Source organism: Marmota marmota, unplaced genomic scaffold (assembly GCF_001458135.2).
Source record: "Marmota marmota marmota unplaced genomic scaffold, marMar, whole genome shotgun sequence".
In the NCBI taxonomy this organism is placed as follows: Eukaryota; Metazoa; Chordata; class Mammalia; order Rodentia; family Sciuridae; genus Marmota; species Marmota marmota.
This window is the reverse complement of record NW_026000185.1, coordinates 11,344,292-11,370,076: the sequence shown is the minus strand read 5'-3', so window position 1 is coordinate 11,370,076 and position 25,785 is coordinate 11,344,292. Positions and strand designations below refer to the sequence as shown.

General features: G+C 46.4%; 1 protein-coding gene across 3 annotated transcripts; it reads left to right on the top strand.

The window, feature by feature from the left end:
- Positions 1–6,357: 6,357 nt before the first annotated feature.
- Positions 6,358–20,234, top strand: Cep20 (centrosomal protein 20). Of its 3 annotated transcripts, XM_015491102.2 has the most exons (5): positions 6,358–6,462; positions 8,749–8,946; positions 10,748–10,832; positions 17,157–17,285; positions 20,002–20,234. In XM_015491102.2, exons 1-5 carry the CDS (start codon positions 6,396–6,398, stop codon positions 20,003–20,005), a joined length of 483 nt encoding a protein of 160 aa, XP_015346588.1. In that variant the 5' UTR covers positions 6,358–6,395; the 3' UTR covers positions 20,006–20,234. The 3 variants fall into 3 exon arrangements, 2 of the variants coding, with proteins under 2 accessions (XP_015346588.1, XP_048645509.1); XR_007342661.1 differs by lacking the exon at positions 10,748–10,832; XM_048789552.1 differs by lacking the exons at positions 17,157–17,285; positions 20,002–20,234 and having other exon boundaries at positions 10,748–10,836.
- Positions 20,235–25,785: the final 5,551 nt, after the last annotated feature.

Genomic DNA, 25,785 nt, shown 5'->3' with positions numbered 1-25,785 from the left:
CCTGCACACCTTGGGAAGTGGAGCAGGCACGGGACCTGTCACTGCTCCATGGGATCCTGGCCCAGGTTCGGGGAAAGACCCAGGGGGAGCAGAGGCTTCAACACCTGGAGGAGATGCAGCTTATCACCACCCCAGGCTCCCCCTCAGGCAGCTCTGAAGTTGAGGTGACCCTTAGAATTAAGGGGACCAAAACTTTATACCCCAACAGGTATCAGGCTCTGAAAGCAGCCTGGCCTCAAGGGAGGCCATGACCTTGAGCCTGGGGGAGGGCAACTGTGGTGCATCTGTACTTGAAGCTTCCTTTAGCCTTTCCCCAAACAGATTTGACAAGAGCCTCATCTATCCAGGGGAGAAGACGTGCTCACCAACTTGGACGAGAAGAATGGGTGGAAATCACCCAGGACAGGAAGAGCTTAGAGGCTGAGGGAAGGGCCAGGTGAGAGAAGAGGAGGGGAGGGGAGGGGAGGGGAGGGGAAGGAGGAGGAAGACAGAGAGAAGGAAGAAGAGGAAAAAGAAGGAGGAGGAGAAGAAAGAAGGAGATACAGAAGGAGAGAGAGAGAGAGAGAGAGAGAGAGAGGAGGACCGTGTCTCTTGGGAGTAACTAAGCAGGGTTCCGTGAATGTGGGGTGGAGCAATACTTAGCCATTTACTCCCAAGTGACTCAGATTTTCTGAAGCTCACTTTCTTTGTGACACAGGGGTGGTCCCCACCTGGCTCAGGTGCTTTTCAGATGATAAGAAAACACACACACACACACACACACATACACACATACACACACACATCGAGAGCTCTATAAATGTCCATTCTTCTTCTTATTATTACTGGTATTGTTCAGAAAATAATGGCTGATTCATTAATAATGTACCCCTTTCCTGGAAAAATTATGGAAGAATTATTCAGGAGTTGGCAAATTTTTCTTCAAAGTGCCAGATCAGACACTTTTAAGCTTCTGAGCTTTCTGGCAACTTCTTGACTTTCTTGCATCCTGGGTGGAAGATGCCAGAGACATTGTATTTAAAAAAAAAGAAAAAAGAGCTCCGCTGTGTTCTAACAAGACTGCGATTACAGAAAGAGGTGTGTTAGTATCCGTGAGGATCTGGAGACAATCTCCAATAGATAAAGAGGGTCAACTGCATGTTAAAGCAATTATCTTAGTGTGGTTTAAGCCAACAGGCAAGCCCAGCGCAGTGATGCACATCTATAATCCTAGTGACTCTGGAGGCTGAGGCAGGAGGATCACAAGCTCAAGGCCAGCTCAGGATTAAGCCGACAGGTAGATCCTGAGACCAGGACACTGGAGTGGGGGGGACTGTGTAGAGTGAAATGAGGCTGGGGGCAAACTAAGTGCTTGAGCTGGGAGCCACTGTGGTTCAGTCCCATTGAAACCCCTTTGGGACTATGTAGAGCATGACTCAGAAACGCCCACTGCAGACGTGGACTCTCACTGACTGGTCAAGGGAGGTGTTGCTCCCTCCCATTTCCAGAAGTGAGTGCTTACCGCCTGGCAGAAGGCCTCCTGTGGACAGTTGGACCAGAGGAGTGAGCAGTAGTCCCGATATTCCCGGCTGACCAGAGTCTTTGCTGCTGGGCTGCTCCTGCACCAGGCCCATAGTGAGGCCTGCACGTCATTAACAATGTAAATCAACATGAGTCCCTGGACCAAAGTAAGTCCGTCTTGACCACTAGCCCTTGATCACCCACCCCTCCACGCTCTCCTATTTATCTTTTCAGGTCTATCCTGGATATAGGCAAACACATTTCTCCTTTCTGTAAACCACTGGTGCATACTGCACAAAATCCACTAGATGGTGAAGATATTGATGATGATGATGATTTTTGGTACTAGGAATTGAACCCAGAGGTGCTTAACCACTGAGCCACATCCCCAGCCCTTTTAAATATTTTGTTTGTAGACAGGGTCTCACTGAGTTGCTTAGGGCCGTGCTAAGTTGCTGAGGCTGGCTTTGAACTCGAGATCCCCCTGCCTCAGCCTCCTGAGCTGCTGGGATTACAGGTGTGTGCCACAGCGCTTGGCTGGAAAAATTATGGAAGAATTATTCAGGAGTTGGCAAATTTTTCTTCAAAGTGCCAGATCAGACACTTTTAAGCTTCTGAGCTTTCTGGCAACTTCTTGACTTTCTTGCATCCTGGGTGGAAGATGCCAGAGACATTGTATTTAAAAAAAAAGAAAAAAGAGCTCCGCTGTGTTCTAACAAGACTGCGATTACAGAAAGAGGTGTGAATCCCATCTGCCAACATCGAAGTTAGCCTCTTCATTTGAGAAGACATTTCAGGTCTTGGATTGTGGTTTTTAATCCACCTGTGCATGCATCTTGATGTAATTGTGAATGTGGATGTTTAGGACCCCGTCTTTGGGAGAAGGGCATAGGACTCCTCTTGTGGCTGCACTGTCATTTATTTACACAGTCCCTGCCCTGATGATAGCAATATTTCCAGTATTCCTCAAAAGTCAGGTGGAGGGAGGTATACCTGGAGTAAAGATCACCCTTTCAAGTGTACAGTGTATGAACTTTGGCAAACATGCACAAGGCTGTAATTGTAATCAAGATACAGAGCAGCTCCATCACCTCAGAGAGTGTCCTAGTGCATCATGGGAAGCCATCCCCCTGTGTCCTCCTGAGTACCTGGCACCCACAGATCTGCTTTCTGTCCCTGTGTTTGCGTTTTCAGGCGTATCACACAGGATGCAGCCTTTGGAACCTGGTTTCTTTCACTGTGCACAGTGGGTGTGAGACTCAGCTCAGGAACATGGTTGGTTCCTTTTTATTACCAAGGGATACTCTGTAGTGCAGACTCACCATAGTTTGTTTATTCACTCACCAGTCATAAGGCATTGGGTCATTTTCAGATTGGGGCAATTATGAATGAATCTGCTCTTATTAGTTCCTGGCTTCTGTGTGGACTTGAGTTTCTACATCTTGGGTAAACTCCTGGGGTTGGGATTACAAGGGCTACATAAATGCACGTATGACTTAATAAGCAATCACCAAGCAATTTCCCAAAGTGACTCTGCAACTTGGTTTTCCCTCCAGCCATGTGGCGTGCTTGACAGCATTTAGCATCGCCAGTTCTTGTGTTAGCCTTACCAAGAGTTGTACGTAGTTTTGTTCTACAATAAACAGTGCTAATCACTGTTTATGTACATATGTCCTTATACATGTATCCTTTGCTGTTAGGTGTGAGTATATCTGTAAGGATCTGCAAAGTACATTCTTAGAATCAGAACTGATGGGTGAAAGGGTATGAAAGGCTGATTTGATATTGCCAAACAGCCTCTGGATGGTGGTGCCAATTTGCCCACCCACCCATGAGCTATGGCAGTGCCTATCTTAACCACATCCTTGCCGGCAGCGTTTTTACTCAATTCAAGTTTTGATTTAATTATTTTAAAGAGACTGGGGGGGTGTCTCTCTTTGTTGCCCAGGCTGGCCCTGAATACCTTTGCTCAACCGATTCTTCTCCTTTTTTCTCAGCCTTCCAAGTAGTGAGACTACAGGTGCCTGCCCCTCACCTAGAGCGAGTGCGTATTTTTGAAGAAAATTATACTCAAGAGAATTGCAGAATCAGTGTGAACTTTGGAGGGGTTTTAGTGAGTACTTAAAGCTTCTGGAGCAGGACCTGCTGATTAATGATCATTGGCACTACTAATCAATCACAGTGTTCTTTGCCTCTGAGTTTGTCCTCAATGTATTCAGTAGGGCTTCTTTCTGAAGAGCTCAAACTTCACCAAAGGAATTTAGTTAATCCTCATAAATCTCCTGAGATGGTGACCAAGCACGTAAGCTATGTGGTGCTGCAGAGTAGAGAGACCTGACGGGAAGGAACTTTCTGAGGTTCCAGAACAGATCTGTGTCCCACAGGGTCAAAAATGAATCTGTTGGTGTGGGGACGGGGGCTCAGTGGTAGGGTGCTCGCCTAGCACCACATAAAAATAAATAAAGGTCCATTGACAATTTAAAAATATATTTTTTAAAAAATTAATCTATCTTAGGGTGAGAATTGATTCCTCTGGATTAGGATGAGCCTGCTACGGTTGGATGGTCTTTTTAACTTTTTTTTTTTTTTTAAACTGCTACCCACTTTGAGAAATACCCCAGGAGTTGGGGCCAATGGTGCACGCCTATAATCCTGGTGATTTGGGAGGCTGAGGCAGAAGGATCCCAAGTTCAAGGCCAACCTCAGAATCTGTCTTAGAATAAAAAATAAAATGGGGGGGGGCTGTGGCTGTGGCTCAGTGGTAGCGCAAGTGCCTGGTATGTGTGAAGCATGGGGTTCGATTCTCAGCACCATGTATTAAAAAAATAAAGATTTATCATCAACTAAAAAATTAAAAAATAAATAAATAAAATGGGGTGTCGATGTAACTCTGGTAGAGTGCCCCTGGATTCAATATCAATACTACTACAACTACTACAACTAATAAATAAGTAAAAATTTTTTAAAAAGAAAGACAACCTCAGGATCCAAATATATGTATAAAATATGTATTTTTTGAAACAAAAACTTCAAAGAATAATCTTCAATGTCTTCTACTTGTTACCTTGTATCTTTGACAATGTGCTGAGCACAATGGGGTCCAGAATATCTATTATTGGGCTGTCTGGCATCTTATTTATTTTTTATTGTTTTTTTTTTTAGTTATACATGACAGTAGAATTCATTTTAATATAATTATACAAACATGAAAATATCTTAATCTAATTAGGACCCCATTCTTCTGGTTGTACATGGTGATGGGATTCACCTGGTGTATTCATATGTACATAGGAAAATTATGTCAGGTTTGTTCCACTGTCTTTCCTTTTCTGTTCTTCCCTTCCTTCCCATCATTGCTCTGCCACCTTTTTTTTTTTTTAATTTTTATTTTTTTGGTGGGGCTGGGGATTGAACCCATAGCCTTGTGCATGTGAGGCAAGCACTCTACCAACTGAGCTAAACCCCAGCCCTCCCATCATTCCCCTTTGTCTAATCAACTGAACATCTATTATTTCCCTCTCCCCCCTTATTGTGGGTTCGCTTCCACATATTAGCAAAAACATTTCACCTCTGGTTTGGGGGATTGTCTGATTCTACTTAGCATGATAGTCTCCAGATCTATCCATTTACTAGGAAATGTCTTAAAGTCATTCTTCTTTATGGCTGAATAATGCTGCATTGTGTACGTAGACCACATTTGCTTTATCTACTCATCTCTTGAAGGGCACTTAGGTTGGGTTCCATAGCTTATCAGTTGTAATTGAGGTGCCATAAACGTTGACATGGCTGTGTCACTGTAAGATGTTGATTTTAAATCCTTTGGATATACACCAAGGAGTGGGATAGCTGGGTCAAAGGCTTGTTCCATTCCTAGTTTTTTTGAGGAACTCCATACTACTTTCCAGAGTGGTTGCACCAATTTGCAGTCCCATCAACTGTGTATGTGCCGTACCCTTTCCTGACATCCTCACCAACATTTATTATTACTTATATTCTTGATATTTCCGGCCAGCATTTTAAAGAGTACAGTTCTAGAACCCAGGTCAATCCACGTCACTTGTATAACCAAGGCTTTCCATCTCCCTGGTGATGCAATTGGAATCATGCAACCTCACACTCAGTTTGGGACACTTCATTCCCATGTTCCTTTTCTAGGAATCTGAGAGCCTATTCCTTCATCAGTTATTTCCACAAACAGCTCTTGGATTCCATATGTGCACTGCGCAGTATTAAATGCTAGTGGAAGACGGTCGGTCGGCTTTGAAGAGAAAGAGGCCTGGATTCAGATGTCACCGCCACCATCTGCCGGGGATCTTACAGGGAAATCACGGAGCTAAGGTATGGGAAGGACTTGGCCGAACGTCAGGCTCATAGCCGGTGCTTAACACAGTGGTTCTCAACGTGTGATTTCCCAGACCAGCAGCATCGGCGTCACCTGGGAACTTGATAGAAAGGCAAAGCCCCAGTCGGCGCCTCAGTTTCACTGAGAAGCTCCGAGGCTGGGACCCGGACGTCTCTCTTAACCAGTCTTCTAAATGGTACCGAGGCCTGCTCACTTTGAGGGCCACCGGCTGAACGGTGGTAACCATTAGCAGTTAGTACGCAAAGCGGCAGAGATGAGCAGCGGGCGGACGACGAGCGGCTCCGCAGGCTGCAGTCAAGCACCAATGGGCCAGCAGCACGCACCGGTAAACGCTTGAACTGTCTCTGTCCCGGCTCCTCCCACCTCCCTCCTCCCGGAGCAGGACCCGCCTAGTGCGCTCGCTGATTGGTGAAGTCTCTCGTGGACTTTCGCCACTCACCCAATCCCGGAGAGCATAAACAGAGAAGGGCGGGACTGGGCTGTGCGCTTATTGGCTGTAGACCACGCCGGGAGCGGGAGGGCGGAACTGCGCATGCGCGCTTTCGCGGCGCGGCCCCGGCGGCCGTTGAAAATGGCGACTGTCGCCGAGCTGAAGACTGGTGAGTACCAGCAGGGCGGCTTGCTGGGTGGTAAGCATCGCGACTTCCACCGGTGAAGAGCACGGGCCGGAAGGAACACAGGCTGGGCCTTTGCGGGGCTCGTTCTGCGGTATCAGGGTCTGCGGGAGCGCCCGGCAGGGGTGGCGGCCGCCGCGCGCGGGCTCTGGGAGGGACGCGGAGGTCCAGCGGCGTCGAGCTGGAGCCAGAGCCCAGAACCCGCGGGCCCCTGTGCTTGCTCCCGGCCTGCACCCTGGGCCTCTGGCGCGTCTTTCTGGACCCCGCCGGGGCTGGGGAGAGGAAGGCCCGGGCGGGCTTTGCACCCGAGCTGCCCCGGGATGCAGGGTCGTGACCACTGGGCAGTCATCATTGCTGCACGCACAGCCGTCGTTGGTAGGAGCTCGGTCCTGAACGGTTGGCTCGGTTTGCTCAGGAGTCCCGGCAGCAGCCTGTGCAGGAGGTCCTCCTGTCCACCAGGAGAAACCGGGGTCAGAGTTTCCTGGTGTGGCCATTCGGAAAAGTTCCCCGAAGTACTTCTGTAGTAGTTCTGTGCATGTCATTAAGAACATTTTATGCCGTTAACTTCGAAGCAGACGTTCCGACAAGTGTTAGTGATTGTACTTGTCAGCGCCTGCGCTGGGTATGAAGCACTCCCCACGGCCTGTGTGTTGTCTGATCCATGCCCTGTAACACCTGTACCCATGGCCTGGACTGGGAAACTGAGCTGTTAAGAGGGGAAGTGCCCGAAGTCATTTACCGAGGAAGAGACAGTGTGGGAACCCAGATTAGACGCACCACGATGCCAGGTCTTCATCACCGGGCAATAAACCTGCTAATGAGTCCAACCAGTTCTGATTTTTAAGAAAACACAGGGCCTGATAACCAGTCGTTGGTAGAGAGGTGGAGAGTAGGAAGCTGCATGACTTTGGGAATATGATTCCCACATCCGCGATGTGAATGTATGTTGGGGACACTGTGCTGGTGAACAGTCATAAAAGAGGCATGCAACTGTCACATCAGAACAAACTGCACTGGATCTGTGGGCTCCCTCCTTGGAGAAATACACATCACACCTAATGTTGCGTGCAGTTTCAGAGAATTTAGGTATTCCATGGGGGATCAGCCAGGTCAACAACCTCTTTCTGATGGAGTTTTTATGGTGCAGTGTTCTAGGCATAACAATGAGGAGAAGAGAAAATGATATGGAACCCAGAAGGCGATTTACTCTTTGGGGACTAGGAGTGTCCTACAGTGACTTGAAGAGGGGCCCATTTTCCCTGCTTTCCCCAATTCTGAATGTACTTTGTGTCCACAAGAAAGTCCATGAAATCTTGTTTGCCAAATATCTTAAATTTTATGGACATTTTATCTTTTTTGGGAGGGAGGGGTGTCTTGTTCTTTTTCTGTGGTTCTTTGTTTTTTTTTTTTTTTTTTTTTGCATACCTCGTGTCTTGCCTGTATAGAATTCAGGCCACCTCGGGAACAAGCACCTTCATTGTTGCTTTCTTTTGTTTTTGGGGGGTGCCAGGGACTGAACTCGGGGGTACTTGCCCACTGAGCCACATCCCCAGCCCTAGTTTGAATTTTATTTAGAGACAGAGTCTCACTGAGTTGCTTGGTGCCTTGCTTTTGCTTAGGCTGGCTTTGAATTTACGATTGATCTACAGGAGTGGGCCATCACTGCGGGCCCTTTTATCTTTTTTAAGCACTCATAACTGTCATTAGAAAAAAACAAAACAAAAAAGCCCCCAAAACCGTTTCATTCAGACTGGGCCATTTCCTAAGGGTATCAAAGGCATTTATACAAAAAACATGATACATTCCTTTCTTTATGGCGGCTAGTTTTCTTTAATCACCTTTCTGAACTGGAGTCTGTTGGAGAAGCCCAGAATCCATTTACAGTGACAAACACTCTTGGACATAGGAGAGATGGGGGAGGTAGGCTAAGTCCTGGTAAGCTAACTATACTTCTAATCCCCCCATATTTTCCCGTTTGTAGTCTCGGAGTATGTCTCAGACTACAGCCCCTGACTGCAAAGATGCTATAGGGATAAAATTGAATTCCTTCAACTATATTCAGAGTAAATCATAACTTGGAAACTTTGTTTTTGTTTTTGTTTGTTTTTTTTATAAGCATGGTTTGTGATAGTCAATGTCATTGACCACTTTGTTACTTTGTTTAGCTCAAGGGCTGCATTTGTACTATTTACCTTTTCAACATTTTTCTTGAGAACATACCCAACAATGACAAAATTTATAACTGAAGCATTAATATTTTATATTTAACAGTTTTAAAGGACACTTTGGAAAAAAGGGGGGTACTAGGGCATTTAAAAGCAAGGATCCGAGCTGAAGTTTTCAGTGCCCTAGATGATGATCATGAACCCCGACCAACATTGTCTCATGAAAACCTTCTAATTAACGAATTAATTCGGGAGTATTTGGAATTCAACAAATATAAGTATACGGCATCGGTCCTCACAGCAGGTAAGTGGTCATGGTTTATCATTTGAGGCAGAATCTGTGCCTCCCTTTCCCAATTTATCCTAGAAGTCCAGTTTCATTACCAAGCAGTGTCATCTGGGTGATTGGATCAGAAAAATCATATGTGCTCTTTTCACAGCTCAAACAAAAATTTTTTAAAAATATTTATTTTTTAGCTTTTAGGTGGACACAATATCTTTATTTTATTTTTATGTGGTGCTGAGGATCGAACCCAGGGCCTCATGCATGCCAGGCAAGCTTGCTACTACTTGAGCCACATCCTCAGCCCATCAAACAAATTTTTATAAGGTTTAACATACTACAGGAGAAAATACTAGCTAGAACTTTCCATTACAGATCCTTTAATATTAAGCATACATTTCTGCATCCCTCAGTTTGTTATAAATGGCTATATGATGCCAGTGACATCAGCTAGTTTTCTTGGATTTTGGCTTCCCTAGAATGAAATCCAGTGAGGTAACCAAATTTCATATTAAATGTTTTGGCTTTAAAAAAAAGTGTAAAATTTACATACAAAAAAATTACCTTTTTTAGTGTACAGTTCTATGGATTTTGTCAAACATGTTCAATCGTGTAACTACCACCACAGTCACAGTCGAGACACAGAACATTTCCATCACCTCAGGAGATTTTCTGGCACCCATCTGTGGCCAGCCTTGTCACTCAGCCCCGCCCTGACACTCACTAAGCTGTCGTTTTTCTGTTCTGGGGGGTCTTCTTTTCCGGAGTATCCTGCATGGAGCATGTTGGTAAAGCCTTTTGACTCTGCTTCCCGTTGCTTGCATACTGCACCTGAGGTTCAGCCATTCTGGCTGTCCCCTGCAAGTGGCATTATCCCCAGGGAAACAGTGTGGCCCTGCCAGTTCGCCTGCTTCAGTTGTTAGGCAGTTAGGTGGTCTCTAGTTTGGGGCAGTTATGAATCAAGCCCCTGTAAACATTTACTTACGAGTTGTTATGTGAACATGAATATTCATTCTCTTGGGTAAATAGCTAGGAGTAGTGTTGCTGGGTTGTGTGGTAAATGTTCACAGACCTTTATAGGAAAAGGGGCCAGCTGTTTTCCAAAGTGACTACGCCATTTTACTTTCCCACCAGGAAAGTACGAGAGTTCCAGTTGCCGGTGTCCCTGCCGGCACTTGATATCAAGTCCAGTTTTACTTTTAGAATTACTGATGCCAAATGGATATATTTTTTCAAAATTGAGTTATTAGTAGTTATGTGTTTATATTTTGGTGGTGCTGGGGATTGAACCCATAGCCTTGTGCATGGGAGGCAAGCACTCTACCAACTGAGCTATATCCCCAGCCCTCCCGTCATTCCCCTTTATCTAATCAACTGAACATCTATTATTTCCCTCTCCCCCTTATTGTGGGTTCGCTTCCACATATTAGCAAAAACATTTCACCTTTGGTTTGGGGGATTGTCTTATTTTACTTAGCATGATAGTCTCCAGATCTATCCATTTACTGGCAAATGTCTTAAAGTCATTCTTCTTTATGGCTGAGTAATGCTGCACTGGCTTCTCGGGAAACTGATTGAAGTATTTTCAACCCAGAATTGGGGATTTAAAAACTTAGGTTAAACTGCATTACGTTTTGCATTAACAGAATGAATTTTTCAAAGTCATAAAGTCGGTTGCAGTTGGATCTACCCTGTTTTGTTCTGTCATTAATCTTCCCAAATCTGAAAAACGTATATGTATCTGGTAAGTTTGGTTGTTATCAAAATCACATTTGTTTTTAGATTAACAGACTCGGTGTTTTAATGAATTTTTCCCCTCCAGAATCTGGTCAACCTGCAGTTCCACTGGACAGACAGTTTCTCGTCCGTGAACTAAATGCCTTTGAAGAGTCAAAGGACAGCAAAATGTAAGAAGCTTCTTTAATGTGGGCTTTCAGCTCCTGTTGCAGGAGTCCTCCTGGCGCAGGGGGCCGTGGTTTCTCTTTAATTCAGCAGGTCTTAACCCAGATCTGGTGAGCAGCAGCGAGAAGGTCCGCTCTGTTGGTGAAAATTCCTGTGGCGTCAGAGGACTATTTTTTTTTTTTTCGGTGGTGCTGGGCCTGGACCCCAGGGCCTGAATGTGCATGCTGGACATGGGCTGCGCTGACCCCTGCCCCAGCCCTCTTCTCAGGGCCACTTTCACTTGCTCTCCCTCTCGCCCGCTCTGCATCTCAAGTTCTGTCCTCGGGTTGACGCCACCTGGTGGGAGTGGGCGGCACTTTCTGGTGGTGGTTCTTTCCAGAGGGTCCCTGGGTGGGCTGAAGAGGCCTGTGGCTGGCAGGCCAGGCCCTCGCACTCCAAGCAGCCTGCCCCAGCACCTTTCCTTCTCTTTCTGAAAATTCATGGAGCTTTCAGTTCTCCCTCCTGGTGTGATGGGGTTTGGTTACCGCGAAGCGTTTGACATACGTGCCAGCTGAATTCGTGCAGTCGGTGCCCCTGATAATGTGTGCCCGGCCCTCTACTCTGAGTTGAGGCATGCGGGCCAAGAGTGGCGTCTGTGTATTTCTGATTTGAGAAGCTCAACTTCACTTGAGTTTCTGCAGTGTTTTGTAATATTGGCTTGTCTTAAAATGCTTTTTGTCATTTGTTTCTAAGACTCTTTATGTCTTAGTTTCCGGGGCTTCCTCATAGTGCTCTCAGTTTCTTTGTTGACTCTTTAGGGCTCCTTTCACCTCCGCCCGCCCCCAAGTCTGCCCTCTGCTTTCCCTTCTCCTTGTCCTCCACCTCCTCTTCTGTGGCCTCTGGAGGCTCCAGCGAGGCTGCCTGCTGCTGCCTGCTGCTGCCTGCTTTGAACCCTAGTGGTAGGCTGGGTTTCTGCTGGCATGTCCGGAAACCAAATGGGTTATTCTTATCTCCTCAACTCCCCGCCCCAGTGGGAGCCTCCTGCAGCTGCTCAGGTCTTAACTCAGAGTCTCTCCAGGTGTGAGGTGCGGCTCTTTCTGTTCTCTACCGGTCCCTCCGCAGATCCCACTGCTTCTGCCCCTGCTGCGTCCCCTGTCCGCTCTCGTCCTGCACCCCTCTGCTCAGGAACCCTCTGACTAGTTTTTTTTTTTAATCTCCAGTCACCTTCTTTTCCACCTTGTTTACCTGCCACTGTCTTTTAACAGAGTTGTTGCATTGTTTAAAAACAACCTTGAGGATGTGACGAAGCCCCAGCGCCTCTGCCCAGCGTCTTCCCACCTGTCTCTGGTGGGATTGGCTCACACCTCACTGTGCGTTGTCCCCAGAGGACACCTTGTAACCCCAGGCTTCTCTGCCTTTGCACCAACTGTCCCTTAGCCTCGCAGCCAGGGTCACTTCCTTGTTCGTCTCACTTCCTGTGGGAGTGTCCTTCGTCACCCTGGCCCTGTTCAGGTGTTAACTTCTTTTTGACATTTTTTCTTCCTCTTCTTTCCAGGTTTCTGTGTTTAAGATTTGATTTGTACTTTTGTTATACATGTGTCTCATTTTTTTCTTAGACTTAACTGTTTATAGTTCATCTACTGGACAGGAATCTTTAAGAAAAAAGGATATGTGACATTCATTTCTATTTGTCATGGTATGTCACTGTGTTCTCTCTCTCTTTTTTTTAATATACTTTTTAGATGTTGATGGGCCTTTATTATATTAATTTATTGATACATGGTGCTGAGAATCGAACCCATTGCCTCACACATGCCAGGCAAGTGCCACCACCCAGCCCCTGTCACCATGTTCTCTACACACATGAATACCCAATAAAATGCTTACTGCACTGAACCTCCATTACCCAGATAATTACTAACTACATAAAATCAGGGTTGCTTTGAAAAAGAGGAAAAAAACCTTTTTAGCTCAGTTCCATTGATGTATATTTTCTTAAAGTCCTCATGTGGGCAGTAAATGACTGTAGAAGGCTTTAGCAGCAACATTAGGCTGACTAGAAAGAAGATAATTCCATTACGCCATATTCTGAATCTAGAATTTGACCCAAATTAGTGTAGCTGGGGCTAGTGCACACCCGGACCTCGCAGTCACGTCTCCAGCTCACACTCCACATTCGCATTCCCCCGAGCATCCAGACCCCGCTCAGTCCTGTGCTGGGAGGTCTGCTGCTCTGATGGAAGGGCCCCATAGGCATGAGACAGGAGGAGGTGACGCACTTGCCTGCCTGCCCCTCTTAAGGTCAGACACTTCTGTGAACTGCCACAGGCCCCCGGAGGCAGAGCAGTGGCTGGAGGGGTCAGGACAGACCTCTTCAGCAGGGGGTCAGAATGTTTTAAGTGACAGTGAAAGTAGTAATTGTTGTTGAGAAAGAATGCAGACAGCACAGAGAGGCAGCTATTGAAGAGGAACAAGCTTGGCCCTCGCTGAAAGCCAGTCTCACTTCCCCAGACGCCCACCGTGGGCTCTCTCCCTTGCAGCCATTCAAACTTACGCTATATTTAAGCCTACCCATTGTACTTTCTCCTGCCTGTGCAGGGGGTGTATTTGCCACTTGTTTTTCATCCCAGAGTATATAAATCTTTTTTTCTAAATAAGATTATAAATTATTTCAGCTGTACAGAGCAGTGCGGAGTCATGCAGCAGACGCTGAGTTCCTTCCCCTCCGGCTTGGAACCTTACGCTTTGTCTTTGAGTTTTTTAACTACATAAATATTAAGGGTATCTTTGAAGGCCACCTTCCCCCATTTCCCCTCCCCCAGCAAAACTGTTTCCCCTTTCTGTTTTAAACAACTTTGTAGTGTTCTGTGTACCATAAATGATTGGCACCTGCTCCTATCTGTGGACATTTAGGTTGTTTCCAGTGTTTTGCTATTGCACCAGATACCGCAGTGGATGTTGTTGGTTCACTTAAAAGTGTCTGAGAACCCATTGTGTATCAGACACTGTTGTAGGCTCTGGGGACAGCAGTAGGCATTGTTTTCTGCAGTGTTGTCTGGGAACCAACCATGCCCAAAGCGTGATCCACAGAATAGTTGTCCTACGAGAGTCACCACAAAAGAGATTTTGAGCAGGAAGCCACCATACCATTTCCCTTCTTGGAGATTCATGATCACCTTATTAGGGCAATTGCTCTGAGAAATCCTGCAATCAAAGAGCCATTGTTACCTAACCTGTTTGGCAGAGGGACCGATTTTGGCATAAGTATTCACATCCTGTAAAGCCAGAGTTCATGGGTATAGTTGATAGCTGTACTTAAACACTGAGTTGTTAAAGCAGTGGGTAACACTTTAGAAAGCATATATTTTGACAAATTTTGAAAAGTATAGAAAACTGGCAGAGTAGAAATGGTGGGAGTGGTAATTTGGAGGAGTCTACGTGTGACTTGGGGCGGGCCGGGAGGTAAGGTGGCATCCAGTTCAGGACCTTGGTTTGCCCGTAGCACTAGGGAATGAACCCTGATACAGTCTTCCTGGCTCTTGGTAGTTTTGAGATACTTGCTGCAGATGAAAGGATTAAGAAGTAAGTGACGGCTTTACTTCCAAAAATTTAGGGAAATTCTTCAAGCTCTACTTTTGCTGAGTTTAGTGATTCGCCTTTGCCAAGTTTGCCATCCCCCCGTAGCACTCGGGTTATTCACTTAGTACAGATCTTCTGTGCTAGTTCTGAAACCCTTAGGGCTGCTGGGTCTTGAAAGTCCAGAAGTTTTCATAGATAATATGTTAGGTCAAACCCTGCCACCAAATGAGGGTGTGCCAACCTTATGAAGAAAGTTCCAGTTTTGAGAGGTTTGATTTTTCAGTATTGTATGTGAGGCTGTACTTTAAATGATCTTTTTAAAACTTATTTTAAAAAATGACTCTTAAAGGCTGGGGATGTGGCTCAAGCGGTAGCGCGCTCGCCTGGCATGCGTGCGGCCCGGGTTCGATCCTCAGCACCACATACAAACAAAGATGTTGTGTCCGCCGAGAACTAAAAAATAAATATTAAAATTAAAAAAAAAAAATGACTCTTAATATCCATGAAATTGCAAGTTAAATGTGTTAGTTATATACAAGTTAGAATACTTGATTTTTTAAAAAATTTCAATCTTTTGTCAATCTTATCCATATTTAAAATATAAAAATTTAAACATTTAACAATCATCTTAACAAATTAATACTTGGGGAAAGACTGGCTTAAAATAATAGGAGACGTATCTTTTAATTGCTAGGTGAGGCCTGTCTAACAAAGGGCTGGGACTCCTCTTAGAGTGCCGCAGTCTGGCTGGGCACAATCAGGAGCCACTTGTCAAAAGAAACTAACTTTATTTTTAGAACCACACACGCCAAACAAAACAGCCTCTCAGGAAAAACCCTCAGAGCCTCAACTGCCACCACCGGCTTTCCACAAGCCTCTCTCTCCCACACAAGCTTCTCTCCACCTCCCACAATCCTCCTGCTCTTGAGGCTGATTGGCTGGGTCACGTGGGCGGAGCCAAAAAAGTCCCCCAATGAGCAGCTCCGTGGTCTGAAAGGGCAGGGAAACAGCCCAATGAGCATCACCGCAGAGGAGCCAATCAGCTAGATGTTGCTGGGGCCGCTGTGAGCCAATCATCAGCCGGCAGCTGGAAGTTTGCTGGGGCCCCTTCGGCTGTGGCTCTCAACATTAGAGAAACCTCCTTTCCCGCTTTCCTGGTAACATGGAGAAATTGCTTTGATATGCAATTATTTATTGCTGCCTAAGCGACTGCCCAGAATCTGATGACTTAAAACAAATGTTTATCATTGTCTGTAGCGAATGTGGGGAATGGGCATAGCTGGAGAGTCGAGCTCAGGCTCCCTCCTGAGGCTGCGGCGTCTGGGCTTGCTGGGGCTGGGAGGTGTGCTTCCCGTCTGCTCTCGGTTGCCAGCTGTTGATGGGCAGGAGGCCTCAGCTCCTTGCTCTTCATTCCCAGGGGGCTGCTGGAGAGTCCTTGGGAATCGACCTTCCCCTAGAGAGAAAGCAAGGAGGTAGACACTGTCACTCTCCATCTTATTCCTTGTGTGGGAACTGAGACCAGTTCGCAGGGAGGGCAGTTTGGTTCCAGTTTCAAAGGACTTGTTCATGCTTTGAACCATACTAGCTGATAAGTAGGTGGATATCTAAAAAAATAAGTCAAGTTCATTGTATTTTCAAGGATGAAATTAAAAACATTTCTGTATTGTCAACAGAGCAGCTTTCATTGATGCAAAGGCACTGATATCAATTCCTGGGTGGCATATTTCTAGAAAAAGTATGGGACTTGGGGTATAAATATGAACTTTATTAATCTCTGGGCTGTGGATTTCTCATTCACAAATTGATGATAATGGTTATGACATCACAAAGGGAGGATAAAATGAAGAGGAGTAGGAGTGTTTGATGAACAATTCAGCTGCCACGTGTGTCCCGGGCAAGCCCTAAGCACTCAGTGCGTGGCGTTTGGGCCTGTGCTTTCCCCACCTCAGGTGGCAAAGCCAGTATTGGAGCCCTGGCTGTCTGGATGTGTGATGTTTTCTGGGTCCTGATTTATTCAACAGGCATTTGCTGTCCTATTATCAGGCAGAGTCAGATACTGGGAGGTATATGGACTTGGAGTTTAAAAGCTGAATTCCTATGAATTGATTCATAGTATTTCAGTTTATATGAATTTTAAGTTGTTCTCATGTTTTCTCTGGGTTTTAAATTTTCCTTCAATTGGTACTTTTAAATTTAAGAGTATGAATAGTTCACAACTCAAATAATAATCATACACTATTTTCTTAATATTATTTTTTGATACTGGGGATTGAGTCCAGGGGTGCTTTACCACTGAACCACATCCCCAGCCTTTTGTTTTTGAGAAAGGGTCTCACTAAATTGCCGAGGCTGGCCTTGAACTTATTTTTTTTTTATTTTTTATTGTGGGTTGTTCAAAACATTACAAATTTCTTGACATATCATATTCCACACTTTGATTCAAGTGGGTTATGAACTCCCATACACAGATTGCAGAATCACATCAGTTACACATCCATTGATTTACATATTGCCATACTAGTGTCTGTTGTGCTCCGCTGCCTTTCCCATCCTCCACCCTCCCGGCCTTGAACTTATGATAATCCTGCCTCAGCTCCTGAATCACGGGGATCATAGGCATGCACCACTGCCCCCGGCTTATAGAACTGTTTTTAAGCCTAGTGAATTACTTGGCCATTTTGGTGTCAGAGGTTATCTTTTAAAGAATAAATGTTTTTAGTTGTCCCTTTTATGTCAAATTAATTGATTTTTTTGTTTTCTTCCTGCTACAGACCTCTTTTATATGGAATTTTGGCTCATTTCTTGCATGGAACTAAGGATGGTGTCCCAAACACCTTTCTGAAAGAGTCTTCACTTCAGCCTTCAAACCCAAATCTTGTCAGACAGAAGAAGGCCGATGGGTAAGAGGTTCCTGAGGTTCCTCTTTTAGCTTTAACAAGTGTGTTTTCTTCCTGTGCATTTGTATCCTTGAAGGAGTTTTTCCTGAGCTTTTGAGCTGTAGTTTAATTTCACTTATATCTAATACAGTGAGCTTATGTTACTCAACCTTCAAGAAATACTTTTTGGAAAGAAAATTTTAAAAAGAGTAGGGGAATAACTGGGAAAGTTCTTATGTGTGTGTGTGTGTGTGTGTGTGTGTGTGTGTGTGTATACACACATACATGTAAATTCATATACACACACAAAAGTTTTGCAAAACCCAATTTTTATTTATAGTCCTTGGAGCACTGCAGATCTGTATACTGCAAAAGTAGTTTTTTTACCAAGGGATCATTTTTTTCTGTCCAGGAGCTAAACACAGATGGAGAAGTCATGGGCCATGTGTCCTTTGCATTTTCGGGATTTTTTTTTTTTTTTTTACAGTAGATGGTGGTTATTTTGACAAATAATGGATTCTTAGAATGACTTGATCTTTTTTTTCAGAATGCTTGCTGTTAAAATGAGCTTTCAGTTGTTCAGTTACATCAGTAGTGGAGCCTCCGTTTTGGATTGCATTTTAGCTGTGTTTCTAGCCGTGGTAGAGAGCTCATCGCTCTGCCCACTCCTACCAGTAGTTCTTCTGTGTGGGCACGTAAAGTAGAATTGCTGGTCACAGTGTACGCATGTTGAAAACCAGCACAAATTGTTTACACACTTCCCAGGAATATGTGACTCTATCCGTTTGTTCCAGTGGATCTGGGTGACACATGAGCACTTGTTACACAGCAATCGCAAGACATTGTATTAGTCCCGGGAAGAAAGAGAGCCTCTTGAGAAATAAGCCTTTCTGGCTCGTAAGCTTCTTATAATCAGCCTCTTAACATTCCTGCTAGTGACAGGTATTTCCTGACCAAGTTCTGTTCAGAGGTGGAAGGCACTGATGAGCTCCTGCTGTCTTACACCACACGGGGATGGACACGGAGGGAAAGAAGGGGCAAGAGACAAAGTGCCAAAAGTATCGTAGAATCGGCTTCAAGGCAGTAAAGCAGCTTTGGGTGCCTGTTCCGTGGCAAGCTCCATAGAAAGCCCAGCAGTGAGGTGACCACTGATCCAGTGGACAAGAGCGATGACTTGCAAATTATTTTCTTGGCACAACAGTGATTTCTTTGTGCAATGACTTGAAGCACTGTCAGCCACATGTTGAGTCATGTTTCAGGAACACGGTTCAGCAGTCCACTCGCTTTCTTAGCCTGCATACCTGCACGTCTGGAGCTGCGTCACTCTTACCTGACAGCACTGAGGAGGTCGCAGAAATAGTAAAGTGACCACTCTGCAAGCCACACGCCTTATCACTGCACCAGCCCATCCGGACGCAAGACAAGACATCAAACAAAATCTGCTTCCATTTGAAAATAAGCCCAAAGCCTGCCAAGATGGAAGCACACCTCATAAGAGCTTTCAGAGTGGGGGGAACCCCTCTGAGAGCGCAGCTCACTATCCTGCTGCTGTTGACCCTTGCCACCTTGCAGGCAAAGAAGTTTTTGCTCCGAATAAAGACAAGATGTTTAGAGAAAACCTTTATCAGCTTGACTTTATACAAAAATGCAGACTCCATTTTCTAGAACATGACTTTTCTAGAAGACCTAACATCATTGTGCTCTAAGGAACTTGTTCATTTTGTTCTGTCAACAAAGTTGCCCAAATGTGGGGAGAGAGAGATCTCCATCTGTTATCCAGACTGGAGAGGTCCTAGTCCTAAGGCTGCTCAGCCTTTGGTGACATTCAACTCTGGGAGATGTCACCTCTTCTTAAGGATTTGAAAACCAAGTGTGGATTTTTGGTACTAAATCTGCATTTTTCTAATTGCTTGCCTAAATTTGTATTTTCTTAAAAGAATTGACACAAGAAGGGCTCTGTCAGCTGTGGCAGTGCTGGGCTGGGCAGAAGTGCCCCCTTTACTGTGGCCAGAGCACTGCAGGGGTCACAGAAGCCTCCTGGAGCTTTCTTGTCTTGTTTTGGGGCTTTTGAAAACATTTTCCACGGTTCCAGGAGTTTTCGAATCTCGGGAGGAAGATGTGAATGTGCCCATGTTTTTTTTTTTGCCACCAGAGGGCGCTGCTGGGAGGTGCTTGTGTCTGAAGGTCTTGTTTCTGATGGAAGAGCCCTGGCGCCCTCAGCCGCTGACCCACCACTTGTCCTCCTCCCTCGTGAATTCCATTCCTTACAAATAAGAGGGAGGCCTGGAACTCATCACGCAGGGGTTTCCTCCAGCCTGCCTCCTTCACTTTAAAAAAAAAGGGCAAGAAACACTTTTGAATAGTTAGCCCCGAGGACTGAACATTTCTGACTTCCTCAGTAGGTTTAAGAAGTGCATTTAAAGGCAGGTGCAGTGGTGCAGGCCTGCGATCCCGGCCCCTTGGGTAGCTGAGGCTCACAAGTTCCAGGCCAGCCTAGGAAACCTTAGCAAGGCCCTGTCTCAAAATTAAAAAATAAAAGGGGCTGGGGATGTGACTTGGTGGTAAAGCATTCCAAGGTTCAATCCCCAATACCAAAAAAAAAAAAAGATTTTTTTTTTCATCATCTTAAGCCATCTTCAGAACTCATCAAAGAGTGCATGACAACATTGGAAAATACGTGCAGGTGTGGCCACCCCTGTGACTTGGGATACATGTTGACATGTGCTTCTGCTCATTCCAGGTGACCACCAGGAAAGGAGAGGGGTGAAGGCACCAACACTGAGGCTGTCCCCCCTTTCTCAAGCCGTGAAGAGATGACACTTCGATGCAGAGTATCTTTTATCTTAAAATTGTGTGTATTAAGTAACTTATTTATCATTCCAGAGTTACCATTTTGTAGAAATTTGAGTTTCTGCAAAATACTTGACCCCTCGTGTTTTACTGCATTTGTGAATAAAAGCTAACTCTCATCTAGCTTATTGGATCTAGCTTATAGCCCGCTCCTGGTGCAGAGTCGTGGGGCGCTGGAACTCAGAGTGCCTGGACGTGACCGTCTAGCCGCGTGCGTCCCACGGGAGAATCTGAGGGCTGTGGCTGGTGCCGCTGTCACCCTCCTTGGGGTGCTGGGTATGTGCTAACTTTGAAAATGACAGAAACCTTTGATTTTATATTTGATGATGTTAATTGTATTTACTCCTTGCAGATTAAGAATTTTTATCTAAACACAAATCACCATTGTTTTTCATTTTTATTTTATTGTGTTTGGGCTGGAGCTCGGGGCCCCAGGCTTTCTAGGCAGGTGCTCTACCACTGAGCTACCCAGCCCATCAGAAACTACTAATGAAACCCCTTGAAACTGTATTTTATAAGTCAAAAGATTTTGACAGCTGGGCGCAGTGGCTCATGCCTGTCATCACAGTGGCTTGGGAGGCTGAGGCAGGAGGATCTTGAGTTCAAAGCCAGCCTCAGCAACAGCAAAGTTCTAAGCAACTCAGTGAGACCCTGTCTCTAAATGAAATACAAAATAGGGCTGGGGATGGGGCTCAGTGGTCGAGTGCCCCTGAGTTCAATCCCTGGTACCCCCCCCAAAAAAAAGATTTTGAGAGCCCTGTTTGTGGGTTAAAATTATATCTGTAGATGCAGAGTCTTGTAAGGGCCCATTTTCACTTTTAAATCTGTAATGTCTGATTACAATTATGAATTCCATTGTATCATATGCGGGAATATAAAGATCTGACTTTTCCCAGCAGTCTTGGTTCACATCCAAGTTGTTGTCACTAAGTTTACCTCAGGAATTGCAATCATGTAGATTAAGGAAAAATGCTGGAGTTGATGATTTTGGATACTGTTGAAAAACCATCATAATGAAAGCTGACCAGAACTGTCACCGGTGTTGTAGCCTTCTGTGTGCATTACTCTGTAACTCCTGTGCCTGGGCAAGTTTTATACTTTCAATATATCATTTAATTAAAAAAATTTTAAGCAACTCACCTTTGTGCAGAGGGTGTTTGTATCGCTGCTGTGTGGTCAAGAGCTGGGCACAGAAACAGAAGAAGGACCTGGTGGCTCTCCCGCTGCCTGTCGGGGTCCTCATGGTGGAGAACCAGGAGTAGGGGCTGGGGTCTGTGTCCTGGGCTTCAGCCCTGTCACCCTGCAGCAGCTATTCCCAGGGTGCAGTGGGGGGCCTGTGCCAGTCCCTCGGGGGGTAGCATGATAATGGGGGGCAGGGGTGGTTTGAAAACATTTATATTTGGAAAAGAAAAGACAAAACATTCACTGAGAATTTTATTATCCAAAAAGAAGGACTTCGTGTTAAAAAATCTGCCCTAGAAATTTCCATACTTGAGATTTTTCAATAGTGTCAGTTTTTAATCCAGGAGCTCAAAAAGGCAGTGCCTGAGCAGGGAGACACTGGGGGAAAGAAAATCGAGCACAAATGGATTCAAGGAAAGAGAGAGCTCCATAGTGCTGGTGGGTTCCCTGGGCTTGGGAGAAGTTGGGGGAAAATGTTGGATTTACACAAAAATCAAATGGGAAAGTGGAACAGAAGGGATTTAGGGAGGTGGAGATTTAAAACGTGGACAGTCCAAAAATCCAGAGCCCCAGGCTCAGAGGGCATTTGAAGATGATGAACAGGCTTGGCATATGTATTTGCATAGAATAAACGAATCGCCTTATAATTACGTGCGAGTACACATTTGTGTGTGGCTCACGAGCCTGTGTGACTGTGTAACCTTGATGAGTTCTTTTAGCCTAAAGCCAAGTGCACAGGAAGGATCGAGTTGTGACAATCTGCCTTTAGAGGTCCTTGGTATGTGACGTTTGTAACAACTGTTAGGCACAGACTATGATCTCCGTGGATTTTTTAAAAAGAAAATGAAGGAAAACTACCTTCTTAAAAGTAGATGATATTGTTTAGAGCAGTTGCAGATGGCAGCTAAATAGAAAGGAAGTGCCCTCTCCTCCCTGCCCCCAGGGACGAGCAGCCTCCGCACCTCTGTCATTGTGGACGGTCCATGGTTGCGTTAGGGACCACTTGGTGTGTGTCCCGTGGTTTTGGACAAACGTGTACTCACATGTGTTCACAGTATAGTGTTAGACAGCAAGTTCCCCCCACACCCTCTGTGCTGGGCTTTCCTCTGCCTTTTGCAGAGACTCTAGCTGGAGACATTCAGTCTGGCTTCTTTCACCCAGGACCCTGCATGAGTTCCCCTCTGTTTCATGATTTGAAAGCTCATTTCTTTTTAGTCTTGAGTAGTATTCCACTGTTATTTGTCCATCCCCCACTTGGGACATAGTAGTTGCTTCCAAGGTTGGGCAGTTATGAACAAAGCTGCTACAAACATCCATGTGCAGGTTGGGTTTTTTGTTTTTGTTTTTGTGTTGGACGTAAGTTTTCAACTTCTTTGGATAAATTCCTAAAAAGCGTCACTGGCTGGATCATATGGTAAGAAAATGTTTGGTTTTGTAAAAAATGATTTTTGTTGAGACTCTTGGGACCCTTTCCTAAGATAGTGGTAGAGAATCTACAGTTACTGGGAGGCCAGAGTTGGAAACTGGTGACAAGGAGGGTGGCAGGTCACTACCCAGTACAGTCTTACACCTGGAGAAGCGTGGGGCCGCCTGGCTGAGCGGAAGTGCTCTGGGCAGTGCAGGGGGCACAGTTGTGCTGTGGTCAGGAATCTTGGGCCAGGTGGACTTGAGATGATACCTGGGGCCTGTTAAGTATTTATTTGAGTATATAAATCTATTTACCTTTTAAGTAAATAAATCCTGAAGCCCACACAGGAGTAAATCATGCTTAGGGTGACCTATCTTTGATAACTAGAAATTAGAAGGGGTCGGGTGCTGTGGTGCATACCTGCAATCCCAGCAGCTCGGGAGTTTGAGGTGGGAGGATTGCAAGTTAGAGGCCGGCCTCAGCAACTTAAGGAGACCCTAAGTAACTTAGGGTCTCAAAATAAAAATTGGAGGGAATCACACTTTGGGGGCTTTTTGAAAACAGTAACAAGAAATTATTTTTATTTTTTTAGAGAGAGAGAAAAAACATTTTAATATTTATTTTTTAGTTTTCGGCGGACACAACTTCTTTGTTTGTATGTGGTGCTGAGGATCGAACCCGGGCCGCCCGCATGCCAGCCGAGCGTGCCACCGCTTGAGCCACATCCCCAACCCAAGAAATTATTTTTAAAAAGATCCGGAGAGAAAGATTTCCTCTCCCCCATAGTTCATGTAAATGCGCATTATATGGTCCCTCACAGAAAAGACGTGCCTCGGAAAAATATTTGACAGCACTCAAAGTGACATTTTGTAAAGCAGCTTTTTGTCTCCATCTTAAAATAACTGGCCTTTTGAGACATGAGAAATAAAACAGGCATCTGCTTTAATTCATAGAAGAATGCACTTTTGAAGATTCCAGCATCTGAACGTGGTGCATGGGCCGGCACATATTGAACGGCCGTTACGTGAACATGCCATCTCTGGGCACTTCTAGAGCATGCATGATGAAGTGGTTGATGGAAAGCCTCAACACCATCATATTCACAACACGGCAAGCTAGCCAAGGCAGGGTCTCATCTTTGCTTTTCCTTTGAGAAAATGGACTCAGGTACAGCAACCAGCCTGCAGCTGCTTGGCTGGTGCTTATTTAGTATTAAAAGTCAGACTTGTGCTTACTGCAGACTCAGGCGGTGCTCGGAATCCCTGCCCCACTGCTAACTACCCCAGCTACTTGCCCTGGGTGTCTCACCTCTCCAGACCCTCACCTACGTCATGTCCTTATTAAGGACCACAGGAGACAGCAAGTAAAACTGAGCATTGGCTTCAAAGTCTTTGCTTCTAATTACTCTCTTCTCAAAGTTACCAACAAGTTCTTCAAGGAATCAGCTGCAGCCCTTTGGAATACCACTGTTTAGGGCCAGTGGTGGAAATGCCAGTCCTTCCTCGGAGGGGGCCAGGCTGGGTTGGGCCAGCCGCTCTGGACTCTTTCCAGGATGGGAAGGTGAGGATCGGCTGAGTCTTCCCCCTTTCTCTGCTAATGCAAAGACAATTTCCACTCCTTTTACAGTGTAGATGTGAAAAGGTATGTGGGGAAGCAGCTCATTTGTCATTTTCGAAAGAGCTTCACCCTGAACTTCCCCGGCCGTGGAACTCGGGCTGCTCTTGGCAGTAGGATTCAGGCCTCTGAGCCGGTGGGGGTTGGGCGCAGATGCTTTCAAGGGTGAAAAGCAGGTGGACTTGATGTTGGAGGGGTGTCCCCAGGACTGGGAGGGTCTGAGCTGCACAGCTGTCTGAAAGGAGCGGGGAGGCAGTTCTATTGGAGGGTCTGTGCAGCTGGACCTGGTTTCCCGGAGCCCGGCCAGAGGTCTGCTCCTTTCACATCAGGGACTGCTTATCCCCTGCCGATTTCCAGGTGTGGAAACCGAGGCCTGGCAAGGTGAACTCACTTGCTCGTGGCCAAACAGCTAGAAAGTGGCTCTGGCAGCTTGACTCCCAGACGTCCACCCTCAGCTCCTGCCCTTGGCCTTCTCCTGTGCTCCCCCGGATGTCCCCTGTCTGGAAGTGAATCTTCCTTTCACAAAGCCCCAGCACCAATCCATGGCTGTCCCAATCCATGGCAGTCCCCTGTAGGGACTCGATCTTCTCGTCTGAAAAATGGAGATATTGGTTCCTATTGGTTCCCGGGCTGTTGGACAGGGCGTGGGCCAGGTACAGAGCCTGCCAAGGGTCTTCCCAACTTTTTTTTAACCCTTTCCCCAGATCCTCCGGCTTAAAGCAGTTGGGCGCACGTGGGCCTGGAGCGGGACGGCCCCTTTGGGCTCTGCCCGGGCAGAGGGTCCCTGTCACAAGTGGGGATGGCCAGATGGGCCCTGGGACTCCTGAGTGGNCAGCCCCGGCTGGTATGCGGCGCTGGGAATTCCTGCAGGAGGAGCCCGCGCCTGGCCTTTTTGGGTTGTCTCCCACTCAGCGCCAGGGAGAGGATCGGCTCGACCCGCCCGGCCCGGGAACCTCGCAGCGGTCCGCGCGGGGAGCGGGGCGTCCCCGGCCTGGAGCGGGGCCAGCTCGCTGCCTCGACTCCTTTTATGGCCTGTGCGTGCGGGTGACAGGGAGGAAAGGGACCGGGAGAAGACAGCCAGAGACCAAGGATAGAGATGGGCGGGCGACAGAGGAGGAGGGGACAGGGGGCCCCTGGACGAGGGATGGGACAGGGGCTAGGACCACAGTCCGAATGGGACCGGAGCGCGAGCGAGGCGACTAAGGTGCCAGACGTGCGGCACCTGAACGCCCCGGAGGGAGACCGCAGGCGACTTCTTGGTCTCTGAGCCCCTGGGAGGAGCGGTGGGAACTCGCAGCGCAGAGGCGCCCCCACGTTCTCCCGGGACGGTGACCCCGCACCCCGCAAATGACACAGCGGCCCCGCCCCCACCCACTCCCACGTCCTATTTTGCTGATGCAAAGGCTCAGCGAAGGCAATGACTCGCCCCAGGTCACCCGGCTCTCCGGGACACAGCGTGGGGCTGGAGGC

Coding starts and splice junctions, on each gene's coding strand:
- Cep20 (XM_015491102.2), top strand. CDS start 6,396: ATGCGCGCTTTCGCGGCGCGGCCCCGGCGGCCGTTGAAAATGGCGACT. Junction 8,947..10,747: donor GGCATCGGTCCTCACAGCAG/GTAAGTGGTCAT, acceptor TTTCCCCTCCAG/AATCTGGTCAACCTGCAGTT. Junction 10,833..17,156: donor GAGTCAAAGGACAGCAAAAT/GTAAGAAGCTTC, acceptor TTCCTGCTACAG/ACCTCTTTTATATGGAATTT.